This window comes from Macaca mulatta, chromosome 1, assembly GCF_049350105.2.
Source record: "Macaca mulatta isolate MMU2019108-1 chromosome 1, T2T-MMU8v2.0, whole genome shotgun sequence".
NCBI lineage: Eukaryota > Metazoa > Chordata > Mammalia > Primates > Cercopithecidae > Macaca > Macaca mulatta.
Window position 1 is genome coordinate 69,761,035 of NC_133406.1, and position 18,211 is coordinate 69,779,245.

At 39.4% G+C, this 18,211-nt stretch overlaps 2 protein-coding genes and 1 non-coding gene across 7 annotated transcripts in view; 2 read left to right on the forward strand and 1 right to left on the reverse strand.

Annotated features, from left to right (window-relative positions):
• Nucleotides 1-10,203, reverse strand: part of INTS7 (integrator complex subunit 7) — a 94,747-nt gene extending 84,544 nt beyond the window's left edge. Inside the window, exons 1-2 of one of the 2 annotated variants that reach the window (XM_015117294.3) lie at nt 10,128-10,203; nt 9,984-10,043 (exon numbers count right to left, since the gene is read on the reverse strand). In XM_015117294.3, the coding sequence (XP_014972780.3) occupies nt 9,984-9,999 (16 nt within the window). In that variant the 5' untranslated portion in view covers nt 10,000-10,043; nt 10,128-10,203. Of the gene's footprint in view, nt 1-9,983 lie in introns of both variants that reach the window. The other variant, XM_015117288.3, reaches the window with a different exon arrangement.
• Nucleotides 1-18,211, forward strand: part of DTL (denticleless E3 ubiquitin protein ligase homolog) — an 89,354-nt gene that overhangs the window by 10,566 nt on the left and 60,577 nt on the right. For 2 of the 4 annotated variants that reach the window (XM_077991800.1, XM_077991819.1), the window contains exon 2: nt 17,806-17,931. Coding sequence is in view for 1 of the 4 variants with exons in the window: in NM_001260630.1 (NP_001247559.1) it covers nt 10,531-10,582; nt 17,806-17,931 (178 nt within the window). In the remaining 3 variants the exon portion in view is untranslated. 4 annotated transcript variants of the gene reach the window in all.
• On the forward strand, nt 202-321 carry LOC114675131 (small nucleolar RNA SNORA26). Its single transcript, XR_003726227.1, has one exon. It is a non-coding gene; the product is annotated as a small nucleolar RNA SNORA26 (small nucleolar RNA).

Consider the following 18,211-nt stretch of genomic DNA (forward strand, 5'->3'; position numbering starts at 1 on the left):
CACAAGGAAAGTTTTTCGGGTAAAGGAAATATTCTATGTCTTGACTATGGTCATGGTTTCATGACTACATACATTTGGTGAATTTTAACTGATACAAATTATACCTCACTAAATCTGATTTTTAAAAAAATTTTAAAAACCCAACCAACAAAAAAGAATATTCAATTTTCTAAAAAATTCATTAGGAATTGGCCCTTTCCTATGCCCTTTTAAGGTTGATGTAGTGCTTTAAGAAGCTAACATAGAAGGATAAAATAAGTCTCTACAAAACCCAGAGAAGATATTGGAACACTCCTCTGGATCCTGCCTGGAGTCACAGCTGAACCAGGAAAAAAAAAATTCACTAAGAGTGAATACGTTGGTAAGGATTTAATAGCATCAATTTCAAATGTCTCTGTTTAGTATTTTACCAGTCATAAAATGCTAATTATATCCTCACAGGAATAAGTATCTTAGAATATCTCCGTCCAGTAACCTTTGATTATTCTTAAAAAAACAAGAAAGGAGGCCAGGCACAGTGGCTCACGCCTGTAATCCTAGCACTTTGGTAGGCCGAGGCAGGCAGATCACCTGAGGCCAGGAGTTCAAGACCAGCCTGGGCAATATGGTAAAACCTCGTCTCTACCAAAAAAAATTACAAAAATTAGCCCAGCGTGATGGCAGGGACCTGTAATCACAGCTACTCAAGAGGCTGAGGCACAAGAATTGCTTGAACTTGGAGGCAGAGGTTGCAGTGAGCCAGTATCGCGCCACTCACTCCACTCCAGCCTGGGTGACAGAGACCCTGTCTCCAAAAAGCAAAAAGACAAAGGAAATCTGAAGGCTCTTCCTAGTTGCCACAATGTTTCATACAAAAGACAACCACAAAGTAAAACTGCATAGGTAATTTCTCTCATTTACTAATGAGTGATGTTCTGTAATGCACTCGTGTTAGTTATTCAGTACTTAGAACATTATTTCCTCATAGGAAAATAATAGCACTATCAGCACTCATAGTACTCTGGAACCTAATAACCATTTATAATAAAAGTTTCTATGGGATAACTAATTAACATTTCTAACTGAGATAGAACACATTCCTCCTTCATCTGGTCCCTCCTCCCTTTCACCCCCATACACACACAAAGAACTGCCTCTGAAGCTCTAGAAATCTTTTTCCTATCAAACACACAACGCCAAAAGGGGTAATTCCACATAGCTGGGAGCGTGGCTCACATAGCCTTAAAGGCTTTTCTAAAAGCCTGATATGAAAAACGGGTCAAGGGACACACAGATAAGGCACAGAAGAGGAAAGACATAGCTGAGGATGGAGGTGAGAGGAAGAGACAAGGAACAGAGATGTGTGCTTATGTGTATGTGTTGGCAAAGCGGTTGAAAAAATCCACAGTAATTGGATTGTTTCATTTTCTTCTCACTTCCAGTAGCTGAGTTACATACAAAGGATGGTAAAGTTCTGTTTGTAATGAATAAACCTTGGCTGAGATGAAAAAGGCATAGTAGGAAACAGCCTATGTACAGGTAGTCTCCTTGACAGAATATAATCATGTTTTATCTTCCCTGAAAAACAGAACCAAAGACCATATTGATTTGTTTAAACATGCTGATTTAAAATGTACCAAAGATTATTTTGAATGAAGCCAGAGAATGTTTTATCTAATATTGTCAAACTTTTTTATCTGAGATAAAGTAGACTCTCATTCCTCTATAACAACTCCATGGAGTAAATGAGTTAAAGAATATTAAATCTCTTCTGTATTTTCTGATGTAAGAGCCCTCCTTAGGAAAGAGGAAGTGAGAAGTAGGCTGGCTCTGAAGGATAGGAGTTAAGGTGAAAAAGAAGGAAAAAGTGCTTTAAAGGCCTATTATTTAGCAACAGCCCTGGGTTGGCGTAGTATGGTACTCATCTTGCTTGCTCTAGGCCAATTTTGTAAGCACTGGAAAACAGGAGCTCAGCACATTCCAGTTCTAGTATAAGAGGGTTAGACATTTTATTTGTATTGCTTGCTACAGGAAGAATGCCCTGGTCATAAGACCACTAATCATAAGAATACTACTGTGAGCCCAGAGATAAGATTAAGAAGGATGGATGTGATTGCCATACCTACATTTTATTTTGTATTCTTCCACCAAAAAAAAAAACAAAAACAAAAACAAAAACAAAAACAGATCCCTCCTGCTTTTCTGTGCCTGGACTTAAACAGCGCTTAACTCAGTTGCAACATGCATGTAGACCAGGGGAATTAAAATAGGCTGTAAAATCATTTATTCATTCAAAATTCATTTGGCAGAAGTAAAGCATGCATTATTCTAATCTTATTTTGCACTTAAAATGTGCAGAGCTTTTTGCCATGCTAGTGGTTTTCAGCTTTGCTCTGCATCAGCAATATCTGTTAAGTTTTTGAAAAATATCTATGCTAGGGGTTTTACTCCAAATCTACTAAATATATGGTGCAGAGTCCCAGGCATCTGTTTAACTTTGAGAAGGTTGGTTTTTTTTTTTTTTTTTTTTTTTTTTTAGACAGTCTCACTCTGTCGCCCAGGCTGGAGTGCAGTGGCACGATCTCAGCTCACTGCAACCTCCGCCCCCGGGGTTCAAGCGATTCTTGTGATGCAGCCTGCCGAGCAGCTGGGATTATAGGTGTGCACCACCACACCTGGTTAAGTTTTATATTTTTAGTAGAGACGGGATTTCACCATGTTGGCCAGGCTGATCTCAAACTCCCAACCTCAGGTGATCCTCCCTCCTCAGCCTCCCAAAGTACTAGGATTACAAGCATGAGCCACTGTGCCCAGCCAGCACCTAGATTCTCAAGTTAACTTTTGCCACTTCATAACTTATTTGACTGGCCTGCCCACACTGATTACACTGGAGTTAGAAAACTACTAGGCTGCCGAATTTGGTCCTCAGAATGCTGTTATCTGACAGGCACTAATGTTTTTAAAGGTTTTGAACACACTGTCAGGTTTTACAAATCATACTTCACATAACACCCCAGGATCTCTGGTTTTAGAAAAGTAAAAGATCTGAAATGTTACTGAAGAAGGTAGGAGTGTCTGACCAAAGAAACACAGTAGTACTGCAGAAACATTACAGTACTGCAGGTCCGTGTTGAAGGTCAGTGTGTATTTGGCTGCCATTTATGATGATAGCCATGTACCCTACTGTATGACTTTCTGCAGCAATTTTTGACTGCCTTTAAGGATAGTAAAGAATGGAACCTTGGATGTGAATTTAAAGTACTGGTAAGAAAGTAAATGAAGTTAATAAAATGAGGGACCATGAAATCTAAGCTGAACAAAGAAGTAAAACAGGTACAGAAAAGTAGAGAGGTGAAATACTGAGGTCTGAATGAAAATAAAGACCAGCCAAAATAGCAGTTAATGATAATGATAATGATAATACACATGAAGTGCTTATTCTGTGCCAGTCACTCTGAAGCACTTTACATGTATTAAAGTCTCACTAAAAATCACATAAATTAGGCACCATTATTTCCCCCATTTGAAAGGTGAGGAAACAGGCACAGACTAGTTAAGCAATTTGCATAAGAAACAACAATGCTAACAAATGACAGAGTTGGGATTCAAATTCTGGCAATGTGGCTCCAGAGGCTATAGTGCTAACCATTATGCTAAAATGTATCTATAGCAAGCAACTAGAAAGAAAGAGATTAAGATTCAAGAATGAGACATTTAAATGAGTGATTAAATAGTGGAATTCTGAGGTGATGAATTCTAGGGAATTAGGGGAATGCCATAAATTATGGTAAACTTGGGGTTTGGGATATACATTAATCAAGTTTTCAAAACAGCACAAATCTCCAAGTTGCATCTATCAGCAGTTCTTAGTTGCAAGCAACAGAAGCTAACTCTGGCTTATTAGGCAGAAAATGAGTTTATTAAAAGCTTAAGAACCATTTTTAAGGTTAAATTTCTAGGAACACCTAATATCACACTACCCAAACAACTGGATGGAGGAACCCTGTCTTTGGTAGGAAACACCAGATGCAACAATGAGCTCTGCTGTCATCTAGGAATATTGTAGCCATTGTTGTTGCTACTGTACACTAGAAATACCGCTGCTGCCAGGGCAGAACTGTGAGTGGACAGTTCAACTCTTCCTTCTTGCATCTCTTAACTTCTAAATCAGACAGTGAGAAGGAGGTGTGTCTGACTGACAGAGCCTAAGTCAGATCCTGCATTCTTGCAAAGGAAACTAGGAAATGAGTTTTTGCTTCTACCTTGGTTAGACAAGGTTCATGCTATGGGACATTCCTTAAGCACAAAAAGAGTGTTCAAAAGATATTAAGCAACCATCAACATAACTAACATCCACTACAAAGAACACCACAAATAAAACCTTACCAAACAAACACAATTTAGGAGAATTTGTGACATACATTTGCTTTAGCTAAGAAATGATGATGATTCGAAATTGAACCATAATACAAACAAATCTTGAAATGTATACATTAATAAAAGGTGTCGGGGGGACATGGGTAGAAATATGAACACAAGCATACAACCCACAGCTTAAAAAATTGATGGCAAAGCCAATTTTTATATTTAAAAAGCAGAAATAGAAACAAGTAAAATGATAGTGAAAACTAACGATGCATTAATAAGGCAGCATCCATCCCCCAAATTTCAGAAAATGTCTGTAAATGTACATGGTAAGATATATGCAACGTCATCCAGTATGCATATGAGAATACTAATTTAGAATCCTAAACAAATTTGAGTTTATGTATACCAACTTCTAGGAATATTTAATAACTTATTTTGCAAATTCCAAGACAGTAAATTTTAGTAATATACAAGAATGAGTCTGTGGGTTTCAGTAAAAACTTGAATTTTTGGATTAGTTCATAGCCCATGAAGGAATTACCAATCAGGCTGCTGGTTTTTATGTGGCATTAAGTTGCCCAGAGTCTCACCTTAGCTTCAATTCTGTATGTTTTTTGTTTGTTTGTTTTGTTTTTTGAGACCGAGTTTCATTCTTGTCGCCCAGGATGGAGTGCAATGGCACAATCTCAGCTCACTGCAACCTCTGCCTCCTGGGTTCAAGTGACTCTCCTGTCTCAGCCTCCCAAGTAGCTGGGATTACAGGTGCCTGCCACCACCCCCAGCTAATTTTTGTATTTTTAGTAGAGACAGAGTTTCACCATCTTGGGCAGATTGGTCTCAAACTCCTGACCTCAGGTGATCCGCCCGCCTCGGCCTCCCAAAGTGCTGCAACGACAGGTGTGAGCCACTGCGCCCGGCCTAATTCTACATGATTTTATAGGTCCGCTTCTCAACACTCTCAGACTGTGTGGTCTGGCAGCAGAGATTCTTAGGAGAAAGAATTTGACTCCGTGTGGGTCACATGCCTCCTTCTGAATCAATCAGTTATGGTAGGGAATTAGTCACCTGAAACAAATCTGGCTGCTGAGGCCTTTCTCTTCAGGAGGGCCTATGAAGACACTTCCTCAAAGGCCTCATATTTGTTTACTGAAACACCAACGACATCTGAGCCATATAGATAATGTCAAAGCAATCTGTGGTCTTTTTTAACAATCTTGATGGTCTGAGAATTCAGGTATTTTGGAATATAGGTGAGGTGACAGCGTCTAAGGGGGAATTAGTGTAGAGATAGCTTCCTGATTCACATCATTTCTCTATTTCATAACTAAATTTTTCATTAAGCACACCATCAAGCTTTTTCACACAGCATTACGTTCACCAGCACCTCTAGTAACAAATCTACCCTCTATATTTCCTCCCTTCCCATTGCATCAGCTGCAAGAAAAGGAATGAGTCACTGCTCTCTTCCCCATTGCTTTCACCTCATCCTTTCCAAGGTCAACACTGCGGAAGGCAGATAGGCTGAATAATGTCATTTAAGAGACTCCTCTTTTCCCAGGTGGAAAGAGATCTTGCATAAGTTTTCCCAAATCATCAGGATAACCTCCCATCAGCTGATCTAAAAATGTTTAGACTAAGAAATTATATTAGTGAAAAAGTTACACTAATTTTTGTGAGACGCATTCTTTATATTGCCAATTACGTATAGTAATGATTATATCATGAAATGTGTCAGATAAACATAAGCTGTAATGTATTTGATTATAACACTTAACTCTGCTTGTGTATGCTCAGTCTTACAGAAGCTCAGTCAGCATGGCCATCAGCCTACAACTTTCAATGCCTTCCCATTGCACTCTGCACAAAATCCAACTTCTTGTCCTAACAGCGCCACATTTGATCTAGCATTGTCTGTCTCCTTATATTTGTATGCAAGCTAGCTCCTTAAAGATGTCTTGTTTGCCAATATAGCCCCTAGTCTGAGTACAGAGCCTGAGACAATGCAGGTGGTCAGTAAATATCTGTTGAGTAAATGAATGGCTATCATATGGACGATGATTTTCCTGTTACTAACTACATCCTAAAGTAATGGAATTGAGTCAGCTTCAAAATAGTATCCACTTATTCCTATAGAGATCAGAAACAATCAGCTTACTGCCAATGCTTGCTCAAAAGGCTCAGAATAAAGTACAATAGGTTATAAATATATAACAGGTTATGAATGGCAGCATTTCCCGAGTGTGTTTCTAGCAACACCAGTGCCACAAAATATTTATTTAAAATAGCATTCAAAGGTTATATCTTATGTCTGTCTACTCATCTCCATTTGAATGTCTAAGAGACATCTCAAATTTAACATATCACAAACTGATTTGATTTCACTAAACATACATACATCCTCCCAGTAGCTCAGACCAAAAACCTCTAAATTTTCTTGACCACTTACTCTTATATCCTCATCTAATCCATTAGCAAATCTTGTTGGCTCTACCTTGAAAGTATATCCAGAATCTCTGCACTTCACACATTTTCAGTGTCACCACCTTGGTCCAAGCCACTATATTCTTTTCCCTGGATTGTTATAGTTGCCTTCTCATTGGTCTCCCTACTTGGGTCCCTGACCCTCTCCACTTCAGTCTATTCTCCACACACTAGCCAGACTGATACTTTCCAAAGGAAAGTCAGATCATGTCACACACCTGCTGAAAATCCTCCATGGTTTCCTATCTCACTCAGAATGAAAGCCAGTCCTTTTGATGGCTTGCATGGCCCTACCTGAACTGGACTCTGGTTATCTTTCTTTCTTTTTTTTTTTTTTTTTTTGAGACAGAGTCTTGTTCTGTTGCCCAGGCTGGAGTGCAGTGGTGTGATCTCGGCTTACTGGAAGCTCCGCCTCCCAGGTTCACGACATTCTCCTGCCTCAGCCTCCCCAGTAGCTGGAACTACAGGCGCCCGCCACCATGCCCGGCTAATTTTTTGTATTTTGTTTAGTAGAGACGGGGTTTCACCATGTTAGCCAGGATGATCTCGATCTCCTGACTTCATGATCCACCCAACTCGGCCTCCCAAAGTGCTAGGATTACAGGTGTGAGCCACCCGCGCCCAACCAACTCTGGTTATCTTTCTATACTCATTGTCTATTACTTTGCTCCAGATAACTGCATGCATAGGAGGCTTCTACCTCAGGGCCTTTGCACTTGCTGTTCCTCCACTTGATTGAGGAGGTCTTTCTTGCCTATCCTTCATAAAATAAGAAATCAACTCCAGCCCCTGATCAGTTTTCTCCAGTCCCCTTCATTGCTTCACTTTCCTTTAGAATATGTATCATTAACTGTCACGTGTTCGCTGTATTTGCTGAGTGTCTGCATCTGCTGTCTAGAATGTAAGCTCTATAAGGGCAGGAGTTTTGTTTTGTTTCATTAACTGCCATGTTCCTAGTACAAAGCCTGATCAAATAAGTCATGTGTCTGAGTGTCTGTGCTGAGGTGGGGGAGATATTTCAGAAACAGCATTCCTTGGAGTTTGGGAACGAAAAAAGAGTTGTAACTTGTAGCCTTCTGACCTTTAGCTCACAAAACAGAAGTACTTTAACAGGTACAAGATGAAATGACTCAATATTTAAAATACTCAACTATATGCTACATGAAACTGGCTATTTCTATAACTTAATTTCCTAACAGCTTTAAAAGATACTATAGGTGAGATGAAAAAGAACAAGTCATCTTTCTAAGCCTGAGATTCATCTGTAAAATACGCCGGGCATTGCTGGGAGGAGTGAAAATGATCACTTACTCTGTGTCTAAGATTGACACCTGATTTCTTTCTTGCAGATATAAAATATTTTCATTTCAACTTTTCTTTAAAAAGGAAAATTGTGGCTTTTTTCTTACAACTGTAAAATTTGAGGAATTAAACAATTCTAGACTCCTCTTCAGTGCCCCATCTTGATCACTGTTCCACAACCACTATCCTACTGTCAGCATGGTACAAGCTCAGCTGGACCAGCATGATAGAAAATGTCCTTAGAACTGGTAGGGATAAGAAAGAGATGTATCAGAATGAGGAGGAAAGTGTTTGAAAAACACATTTAAGGCCGGGCGCAGTGGCTCATGCCTGTAATCCCAGCACTTTGGAAGGCCGAGGCGGATGGATCACCTGAGGTCAGGAGTTGGAGACCAGCCCGGCCAACATGGTGAAACTCCGTCTCTACTAAAAATACAAAAATTAGGCGGGCGTGGTGGTGGGCACCTGTAATCCCAGCTACTCGGGAGGCTGAGGCAGGAGAATCGCTTGAACCCGGGAAGCAGAGGTTGCAGTGAGCCGAGATCGCGCCACTGCACTCTAGCCTGGGCAACAGAGCAAGACTCCGTCTCCAAAAAAAAAGAAAAGAAAAGAAAAACATATTTAATATTACAATTTTATTTTTCAGAGGAGAAAAACCCTATAGATTTGGTAAGAGAAAGAAAAGTTCAACATCATTTTCTTGGTTGATGGGAGTGCACTAAAGATATTGAGACTCAACCAAAGGAATATCCCATTGCGGGTTGTGAAATTTTTGTGTTTATCAGGAGGTAAAAGCTTTTATAAGAGCCTGAGAAACTCTTATTTAGACTAACCCACTAAAAATATTCACAGTTTAAAAAATAAACGGAAAAAGAGTCCCAAAAACGTTAATAGACATATCCAACTCAGAAAACTGGGAAGTGGCTCAAAGGGGACTTAAACAGAGATCCTTCTGAGTTCTAGTCCTGTTCTCCAACATTATATATTGGCTACGATTAATCAAGATTTAATTGTATACCAGCTGCCGAAATGTTTCCCGTACAATAAAAATCCTTAATATGAAACAGGTTTCATATCACCAGTCGAGTTCTTTACTGACAAATTTCCGACCTTGCGTCCCAAATCCATATCTATATCTCTTCAGCATTTACTAAATGCTTCTTTCGCATACCATTAAGTCACTTAATACAACAATTCTGCCAGCTCAATGGTACTGTACCCACTTGGTAGACGACAAACCGAGGCTAGATGAAATTAATCATAAAATTAGCGGCACTGAAATTTAACTCAGTGCAACCCCAAAGCTCCTTCTACACCAAACTGCTCCCTGTAAGCAAGGAAACAGAACTCCTGGAACTTGTCCGCAGAGAATGAGCAGGGCTTTTTGCATGGTCTCGGCCATGGTTAGCCTGCCTTGTAACCCGCAGGTAACAGAGCTACGGAAATCAAATGAATCGCTGTCAAGTCGGTGCAAGACAACTATTCAGCACATTTCATGGTGACCTGGTCTCAAATGAACAGACTGAAAACCAATTTCAGAATTTCTTTGTAGTGTTTCTTAGAAACCAGCCACTGTCCACTGCTTAGAAAATAGGGGGCTGTTCCCTCAAGTGGTCAAAACGGGCCTCTCACTAGAGCTCGCCACTTGTTTAGCCGGTGTAAGGCCAAACAATCCTGCAAATTTCCCGCAACCTCCCGAAGGGGTCAAAGCCCACGCCCCAGCAAAAGCACAGGCACTCCCCGCCCAGCGAAGATAGGCGCATGCGCCTACCCGTCCTCTGAAGCTACCACCACGTGGTGGCGCCACTTCCCCCCACGCCCGTTTCACCCATTCAGCCCGCTCTTTCGAATACCTTTGTCCAACTCCATAAGGGCAGAGTTGGCATCCAGTTCCTGTTCGCCATAGCCGGCATCTGCCAGGAAAGACTTAGTTGAGTTTGACGCCATGACCCGAATAGTTACTCGACTAGCCTAGTCAGAAAGATTGCAAACTCTACCCCAGAACCGCCATCTTCTCCCGCCGCCTTCTTGTTGGATTTTCCTCCGCGCGCTGTCAAGCCCTGTTACGCATGCGCCCTGGTCACCCCGCGGTTCGCAGTCGCCTCTGCTGCCCTCTGCGCAGGCGCTCAAGGAGCTCTTGGACTCCAGGTTCCCGCGGCTGGGAGAAAAGGAGGCGGGGATCCGAAGGGGGAAATGACTCTGAGGCGCCCGGACGTCGCTCGGAAGCCAATCAGAGAGCGTGACGTCAGTTTGGCGCGGAGTTTGGCGGCCGGGGCTTACAGTGGCGGGAGTTGGAGGCGATAACGATTTGTGTTGTGAGAGGCGCAAGCTGCGATTTTTGCTGAACTTGGAGGCATTTCTACGACTTTTCTCTCAGCTGAGCCTTTTCCTCCGGCCCTGATGCTCTTCAATTCGGTGCTTCGCCAGCCCCAGCTTGGCGTCCTGAGAAATGGTGAGTAACGGTCCCAACCGCTGCTCGGGGCTGGCGGGATTCATCTACCCCGAAACACACGCCACCTCCGACCAGGGCCGACTCCAATTCTGAACTCAGCTTCTGAGTTCTCCCATGGCAAGGGTAAATTAGTGTTAGCTGGGACTACTGAAGAAAGCTGTGCTTTCATCTCCTCGGAACACTTGTAATCGTAATCGGGCTTTTAAAATCGTAACGTAGGCATGGACGTCGAAATAACTGCCTTCCAAGGCCTCTTACAGCTTACATCTCCATTGCGCGTTAACGGGAAAATGCATGCATTTGTGTGTATATGTTTCTCTCAACAGTTATTTGAGATGGTCAAAACTCATACTCATTGATTTATTCATTCGTTTGTTGTAGAATCTTAGTGAGCCCAGCTATTTGCTATGGGTATATACCAGTGAATATGACCCACTGTTAAGGAACTCAGTCAAGCAGAGAAGACAGGATATCTGCTTCTAACAGGATCAAAATCTTTTTTTCCCCGTTTACTACATGGTCATAAACATTTAGAGTGAAAGATGCTTGTAACCACATCCGCCAGAGATGACCCCTGTTAATAGATTGAAGTATATTATTCCAGATGTTTTCGACGCTAGAGGTAATATCTATTATTTTCAGAAATGGGATCAAAATGTCCTGTTTTTTCACTTTAATGGTATAAGTTGAACGTATTCCCATGTTAATATGTAGAAATCTAACTTTCTTACGCTAAAACATTGGCAATAAGAGATTTGAGGCTAGGTTTGGGTGTCATCAACTTAAACTTTTTGGTAAGTTTCTGATAAGGAAGGTAAGTAGGCAGACTAACCTTGGACAGAAATAAAATCTCACTCATGTGAACATCGACTATAGCCAGAGGTTCTTTTTCCTCTTGAAACCATGTGGAAAAGGAACCTGAGAAGGGAATTTTTATGTTCAGGGATGAGTCTAGGAAAATGATATTGAGAAAGAGACTGAGAAGTAGTCCCTCAACTTCCTGCTAGCAATCTGAAACTTTATACCATTCTTATTTCTTTCCCTCATAGATAATCTTTGTAATTATACTCTAAATGCTCCTCTTTCTCTTCTGGGACTTTGTTTGACTTACTTCTCTGTCCTCTGTTTAAGAGTGACTATGCACAGTGCTACCTGGGTTTTATTATACCTCCACACCTTACTATATGTGTGTCCTGGGGGAGCTGTTCAGACTGTTTTGTGACAGATTTTCTCCTAATTCTCCATGTGTTTACCTTTCCCTTCCCTCTTTCCTGTTCACGAGTACTCATTCGTTGTTACACAATAGACACTGAAATTCATTCACTATTATATGTTACCCACTGAAATCTATAGAATCATCTCCTTTCCTCTTCAGTGTTGGTGTTCCCTCCTTGGCCCCTTTTCTTCTTCTTCCTACTTCTTTGGATGATCACAGCCATAACCAGGGCTTCTTCCACTTCTATGTACATACAACTTTCTATTTCTTATATGGTAAGTTCTCACTTAATGTCTAGATAGGCTCTTGGAAACTGTGACTTTAGGGAAAACAATGTATAACTAAACCAACTCTACCATAGGCTACTTGATATAAACAAGAATTAAGTTCCAGTGGCATATTTTGGTCATACAAACACCACTGAACTTCTAAATAAAGACCCAAAACACTTTTAATATTAAATGTTGAAATAATTGTGTGCTATACATACATTTGAGAAAGATTAATAAAAACAAGTGAGATAATTATTTACCCAAGTTTGGCGTATCAGTGAGTGACCTCGGTCATAGTAGTGGTGGGCTAAATCAAGGAATAAATGTTTGCAAACTGAAAATTGGAGCACCTCCTACAACCACCCAGTTCAAAAACAATCACAAATATGGCAGCTCACTGAGCCCTTTCATACCAAATCGTTTGTCATTCATTTGTATGATTATTGTAAAGTTTACCATTTTTATTATATAATTATTTGTATTCATTCATTTTCTGACACACTTATTCCAGCTCAGGACTGTGGGTGCCCGGAGCCTATCCTGGCAGCTCATGGTACAAGGTGGAAACCAGCTCTAGACCGGATGCTATTTCATCACAGGAAGCACTCACACACACCCATTGTCTATTGGGACCATGTAGACATGCCAGTGAATCTAACATACCCATCTTTGGCATGTGGGAGGAAACGAGAGTACCTGGAGAAAACCTCTGTGAACATGGGGAGAACATGTACAAACTCCACCCAGCCAGTGGCCTCAAACAGGAATTGATTTTTTTTCTCATGAACAGTATGAGGAAATGACATTGTACAAAATGATGTTATTGGAAGACTTCATGTACCTGAGATTCATTTCTGTAAAAGCTGTGTGGGTTGATTATCACGCAGACTGTCAATCCCACAAGCATCTCAAACTCAAATACCCAAAACTGAACTCAACTTCTCCCCCAAACCTGCTATATTACCAATTTTAGGGAGTGGCCTCATTATTTAAACCAGTTTTCCCAGCCAGAAACCTGAGTCAATTAAAGACTTCCTCATCTTCCTCATAGTTACACATTCAAAACATTTCGTTAAAATCTCTGTGATTATGCATCTTTACTGTATCCTGGATGTGTTCTATTTTTACCATTCCATTTCCCTAGGTTGGGCCCTAATGCCTTCTTGTCTGGATTGTAAGAAGTCTCCCAAATGGCCTCCTAGTTTGTCTGTCTTCACTTTATTCTCCACATTGCTGCTCATGATCCTTCTAAAATGGAAATCTGACGACTCTTCTGTGTATTTTCAAATTGATATCTAAAAGTTTTTATCACAAATTTAAACAAATGCAAAGAATATAATTTCTGACCATATTGGGAATAAATAAAAATGCTATATCACTCTTTTAAGTGTATCTAATATAATGTAAATACTGTAGTGATTTGATAATCACGTCATCCATTTTTTAGAAACATACGAACAAACTCTTTAACTGCTAGAAATTCCATATAGCTGCTTTTTCCTCTTGAATTTATTTCCATTTCATTTCTCCCACAGTAATTTAATTTTATGCTTGAAAAGCTCTTTTACTGATCACTCTTGTCATACCCCTCTGTGTCAAAAGATAATTTAAATTGCTGTTTTCTGTCATAAGCCTCTGAGTGTTAAAACTTCTTTATGGATTGAATTTTCAATTCAATTATTAGTACTATATGATTGTTTAAAACAATATAGATTACCAATTTTGGTAATTATTAACCAAAAGTAAAATTTTGTTGGAAGTACATCTTTTAAAGAGATGAATTTGGGTGTTTATGATTCCTTTATTGAAGGAATTATTTATCTGTTAAGGTTCCAAAAGTTTATTTGTTTTTATTTAAAAATATTTGATACCCAAAAGTTTTTATTCTTTGGATCAATGCAAGGTTTAAGATTGGGGCACAGGAATGCCTTTCTTTTATAAAGTGGAAGAAAGGAAGTAATGAAGGGAAAGGAAAAAAGTGATACCTCAACCTTCTCAGAGACATCAGGTTTTTCAGACAGGTGAGTTTTAGAAATGCATATATAGTATCCAATTGCTTATAAATGGAGATAACATTTTGAGAAATGGATCATTAGGTGATTTTATCATTGTGCAAACATCACAGAGTATACTTAAAGCTAGATAGTGTAACCTACTACACACCTAAGCTGTGTATTTTTCCTAGGCTATAAACCTGTACAGCATATTACTGTGTTGAATACTGTAGGCAACTGTAACACAATGGTAAGTGTTTGTGTATCTAAACATAGAAAAGGTTCAGTAAAAATAGGATATAAAAGATAAAAAATGGTACACCTGTGGAGGGTGCTTACTATGAATGGGAGCTTGCAGGACTCGGGGTTATTGTGAGTGAATCGATGAGTGAGTGGTCAGTCAGTGTGAAGACCTGGGACATTATGCTACTGTAAACATTATAAACACTCTATACTTAGGCTGCATTAAATTGATTAAAAAATACTTTCTTGAATAATAAATTAACCTTAGGCTTAGCTTACTGTAACTTTTTTTTTTTTTTGAGACGGAGTCTTGCTCTGTTGCCCAGCCCAGGCTGGAGTGCAGTGGCGTGATCTCGGCTCACTGCAAGCTCCGCCTCCCGGGTTCACGCCATTCTCCTGCCTCAGCCTCCCGAGTAGCTGGGACTACAGGCGCCCACAACCGCGCCCGGCTAATTTTTTGTAATTTTTAGTAGAGACGGGGTTTCACCGTGGTCTTGATCTCCTGACCTTGTGATCCGCCCGCCTCGGCCTCCCAAAGTGCTGGGATTACAGGCGTGAGCCACCGCGCCCGGCCAGCTTACTGTAACTTTTAAACTTACAAACATCTTAAATTTTTTAACTTCTTGACCCTTGTGGTAACAGCATAAAGCACAGACACATTGTATAATTGTGCAAAATATTTTATTTCTTCATATTCTTATTCTATAAGTTTTTTTATTTTAAATTTTTTTCTTTTTTCTTCTTAACTTTTCGAACCTTTTGTTAAAAACTAAGACACAATAGGAATTTTTAGGCTTCATTATAATCTTATAAGACTACCATTGTGTATGCGGTTTGTCTTTGGCCAAAATGCCATTACATGACATATGACTGTATATCGTAGTTGAGTACAATAGTACCTCCTTATCCTTGAAGGATATGTTCCAAGACCCAACCCTATGTATGCTGTGTTTTTTACTATACAGACACATACCTATGATTAAGTTTAATTAGGTACAGTAAGAGATTAACAATAACTAATAATAACAGAACATTTATAACGATATTCTATAATAAAAGTTATGTGAAGGTGGCCTCTCGGAATATATCATTGTACTATACTTGCTCTTCTCGTGATGATGTGAGATGATATAATATCTACAACATGATGAGATGAAGTGAGATGAATGATGTAGGCAGGCACTGTGATATAACATTAGGCTACTACTGACCTTCCAACTATGTAACAGACAAAGCAGCGAAGTGACTAAAGAGCAGGTAACATATATGGCACGGATACTCTGGACACAGATGATTCATAACCCTGGACAGGTCAGAGTAGGACAGTGTGAAATTTTCTTGCTACTCAAAATGGCACACAATTTAAAACTTATGAATTCTTTATTTCCGGAATTTTCAATGCAATAGTTTCAGACTATCGTTGACCATAGGCAACTGAAACCACAAAAAGCAAAACCACAGATGGGGATGACTACTGTATCTGGAAATTTAGTCTCTGAAAACTCTCATGTTCTTGTATACTACTTGGAATATGTGCATGTAACTCTAGGGGCTTAAGTTGTACAATGAGGAAATAATAGCTTTTTCCAAATGTGTTGTGGAGGTAAGCATTACAGTTTCATGTTCATAACACAATAAGGATCCAAAAGTAGCTTAGGGTGGTTCATCAGTGAAGTGTGTATTGCAGGGATTGCATAAGTAGAGGAGTAGGCAAGGACCAATCACTCACCATTCATTGGTGTTTGGATGTTAATTGTAGGCAGAGACGCAGAGTTAAAGTCATTGTTTAATTGTAAAAAATTGCAGGTTTTTTGGAGTGTATCATCTTCATTTCAACCAAGTTGTTCAAAAGTCCCTTTTGAGTTTGCATTTTGCAGTTGATTTTTTTTTAATTCCAAAACATGTATATTTACATAACCTTTGAACAGAGGCTTTTGTTGTTTCTACACACTTATTCTGTAGGTTAATACTTGTGAACTCAACGTAACTATTGCATTCTTTTTTTTTTTTTTTTTTTTGGAGACGGAGTGTTGCTCTGTCGCCCAGGCTGGAGTGCAGTGGCGCAGTCTCGACTCACTGCAAGCTCTGCCTCCTGGGTTCACGCCATTCTCCTGCCTCAGCCTCCTGAGTAACTGGGACTACAGGCGCCTGCCACCATGCCTGGCTAATTTTTTTTGTTTTGTTTTTGTTTTTGTTTTTATTTTTAGTAGAGACGGGGTTTCACGGATTAGCCAGGATGGTCTTGATCTCCTGACCTCGTGATCCTCCCGCCTCGGCCTCCCAAAGTGCTGGGATTACAGGCATGAGCCAACGCACCCAGCCTATTGCATTCTTTTAGTGGTCTTTAACAGCTCCTTTACAATGATATCTGATGTTGAAATTATGACATGATGGCCCCAGAACTAATTATTAAATTTGGATTAAATTTTTTGGTGCCCTTCTATTGATTCCTTCAGGTTATGTCTATGAACATCCAAATGTAGATTTGTCTGAGGTTATGTCAAGCTAGGATGTATTCTCCACATAGTACTTTTGATGAAAAGTGAGAATTCAGAGTACCCTAAAATGTGAGTTTGTTATGCTTTCAATAGATTGTAAACTCAGTGATTCCTCCAATGCTTATTGAACATTTGGTTTTCAGTAATTACTTGTTGAATGAATGTTTCTTTTATATGTTTAAAATGTCTTGACCACAAATCAGTATGATAAAAACAAATCTCTGAAGATATCTTACTATGTAGGACCATAGTGCACGTTAGATCTCTGACCCAAGCAGAATAAACTTTTCTTCCACCCTGAGTTTCCTGTTCTCTATTCTAAATTCAGTGAAAATTTACCCATCTTTCAAGACCTCCTGTAAAGACTGCCTGACCCACTGCCACTAGCCAGGGCTAACTAAATGTTTACTAGGGGTAGGTACATAATGCTTCACTTTACAATTTCTCTAATATCATTTAAGATACTATAAGCGTTGCTATTAACATTTTAGATTCCTACAATTTCAGCAGTAAAGGAAAAAGAAAGTAAATTTGGTGAATATGTTACTGGCTATAGTAGTTGCATTGATATATATTATTTTCTTTGGCTCTTTGACCACTGGATTTTGTATGATGTTCCAGCATAAGAATTTAATAGAAAGGGATAACAGTTTTAATGGAATGCTTTTGTGGTTGTCTCTTTGGTAGGAGAAGGAGGAAGATCTTTCTTAATATGCAAAGGCCTCTTATTTCTTCTAATCTCAATGTGCTAGTGAGAGTCTTCATTTTAGATAGTAAGCCCAAAGCTATACCTCCCCAGAAGTTGGAAGTGCTTTTTCATTTTTTCCTTAGGACTCTTTTAAGGAAATACCAGAAACAGTGTCTTCCATAGATATTAATAGTAAGTGGATCTATGTTAATATCTAAAGTTTCTTAAGAACAAATATTTACCTCTGGATTTGTTAAAAATGCTGAAATGTGATGCTCTATTGGAATTCTATAAGGAATTGTCTTGTTTTAGGATGGTCTTCACAATACCCTCTACAATCCCTTCTGACTGGTTATCAATGCAGTGGTAATGATGAACACACTTCTTATGGAGAAACAGGAGTCCCGGTTCCTCCTTTTGGATGTACCTTCTCTTCTGGTAAGAGAATTACTCTCTAGGCAAGGCTTGGACAGAAATGATCTATTTCACATTTACAGGGCAAATATACTTCAAAAAGTAAACTAGGTAGATGTTAGAGTTTTTGTAAAAACTGTTGTCTTTTGATTTATAAAATAGACTTTTCTTAATCTCTATGCATCATTAGCATAACTATATTTCTTCTAAAGCATAGGATTATTATAGCACCATTTTTAAAAAACCAATATAAGGAAATGGTTGCAAAGGTTCAGCTACAATGAAAACTGTTTTACCCAGTAGA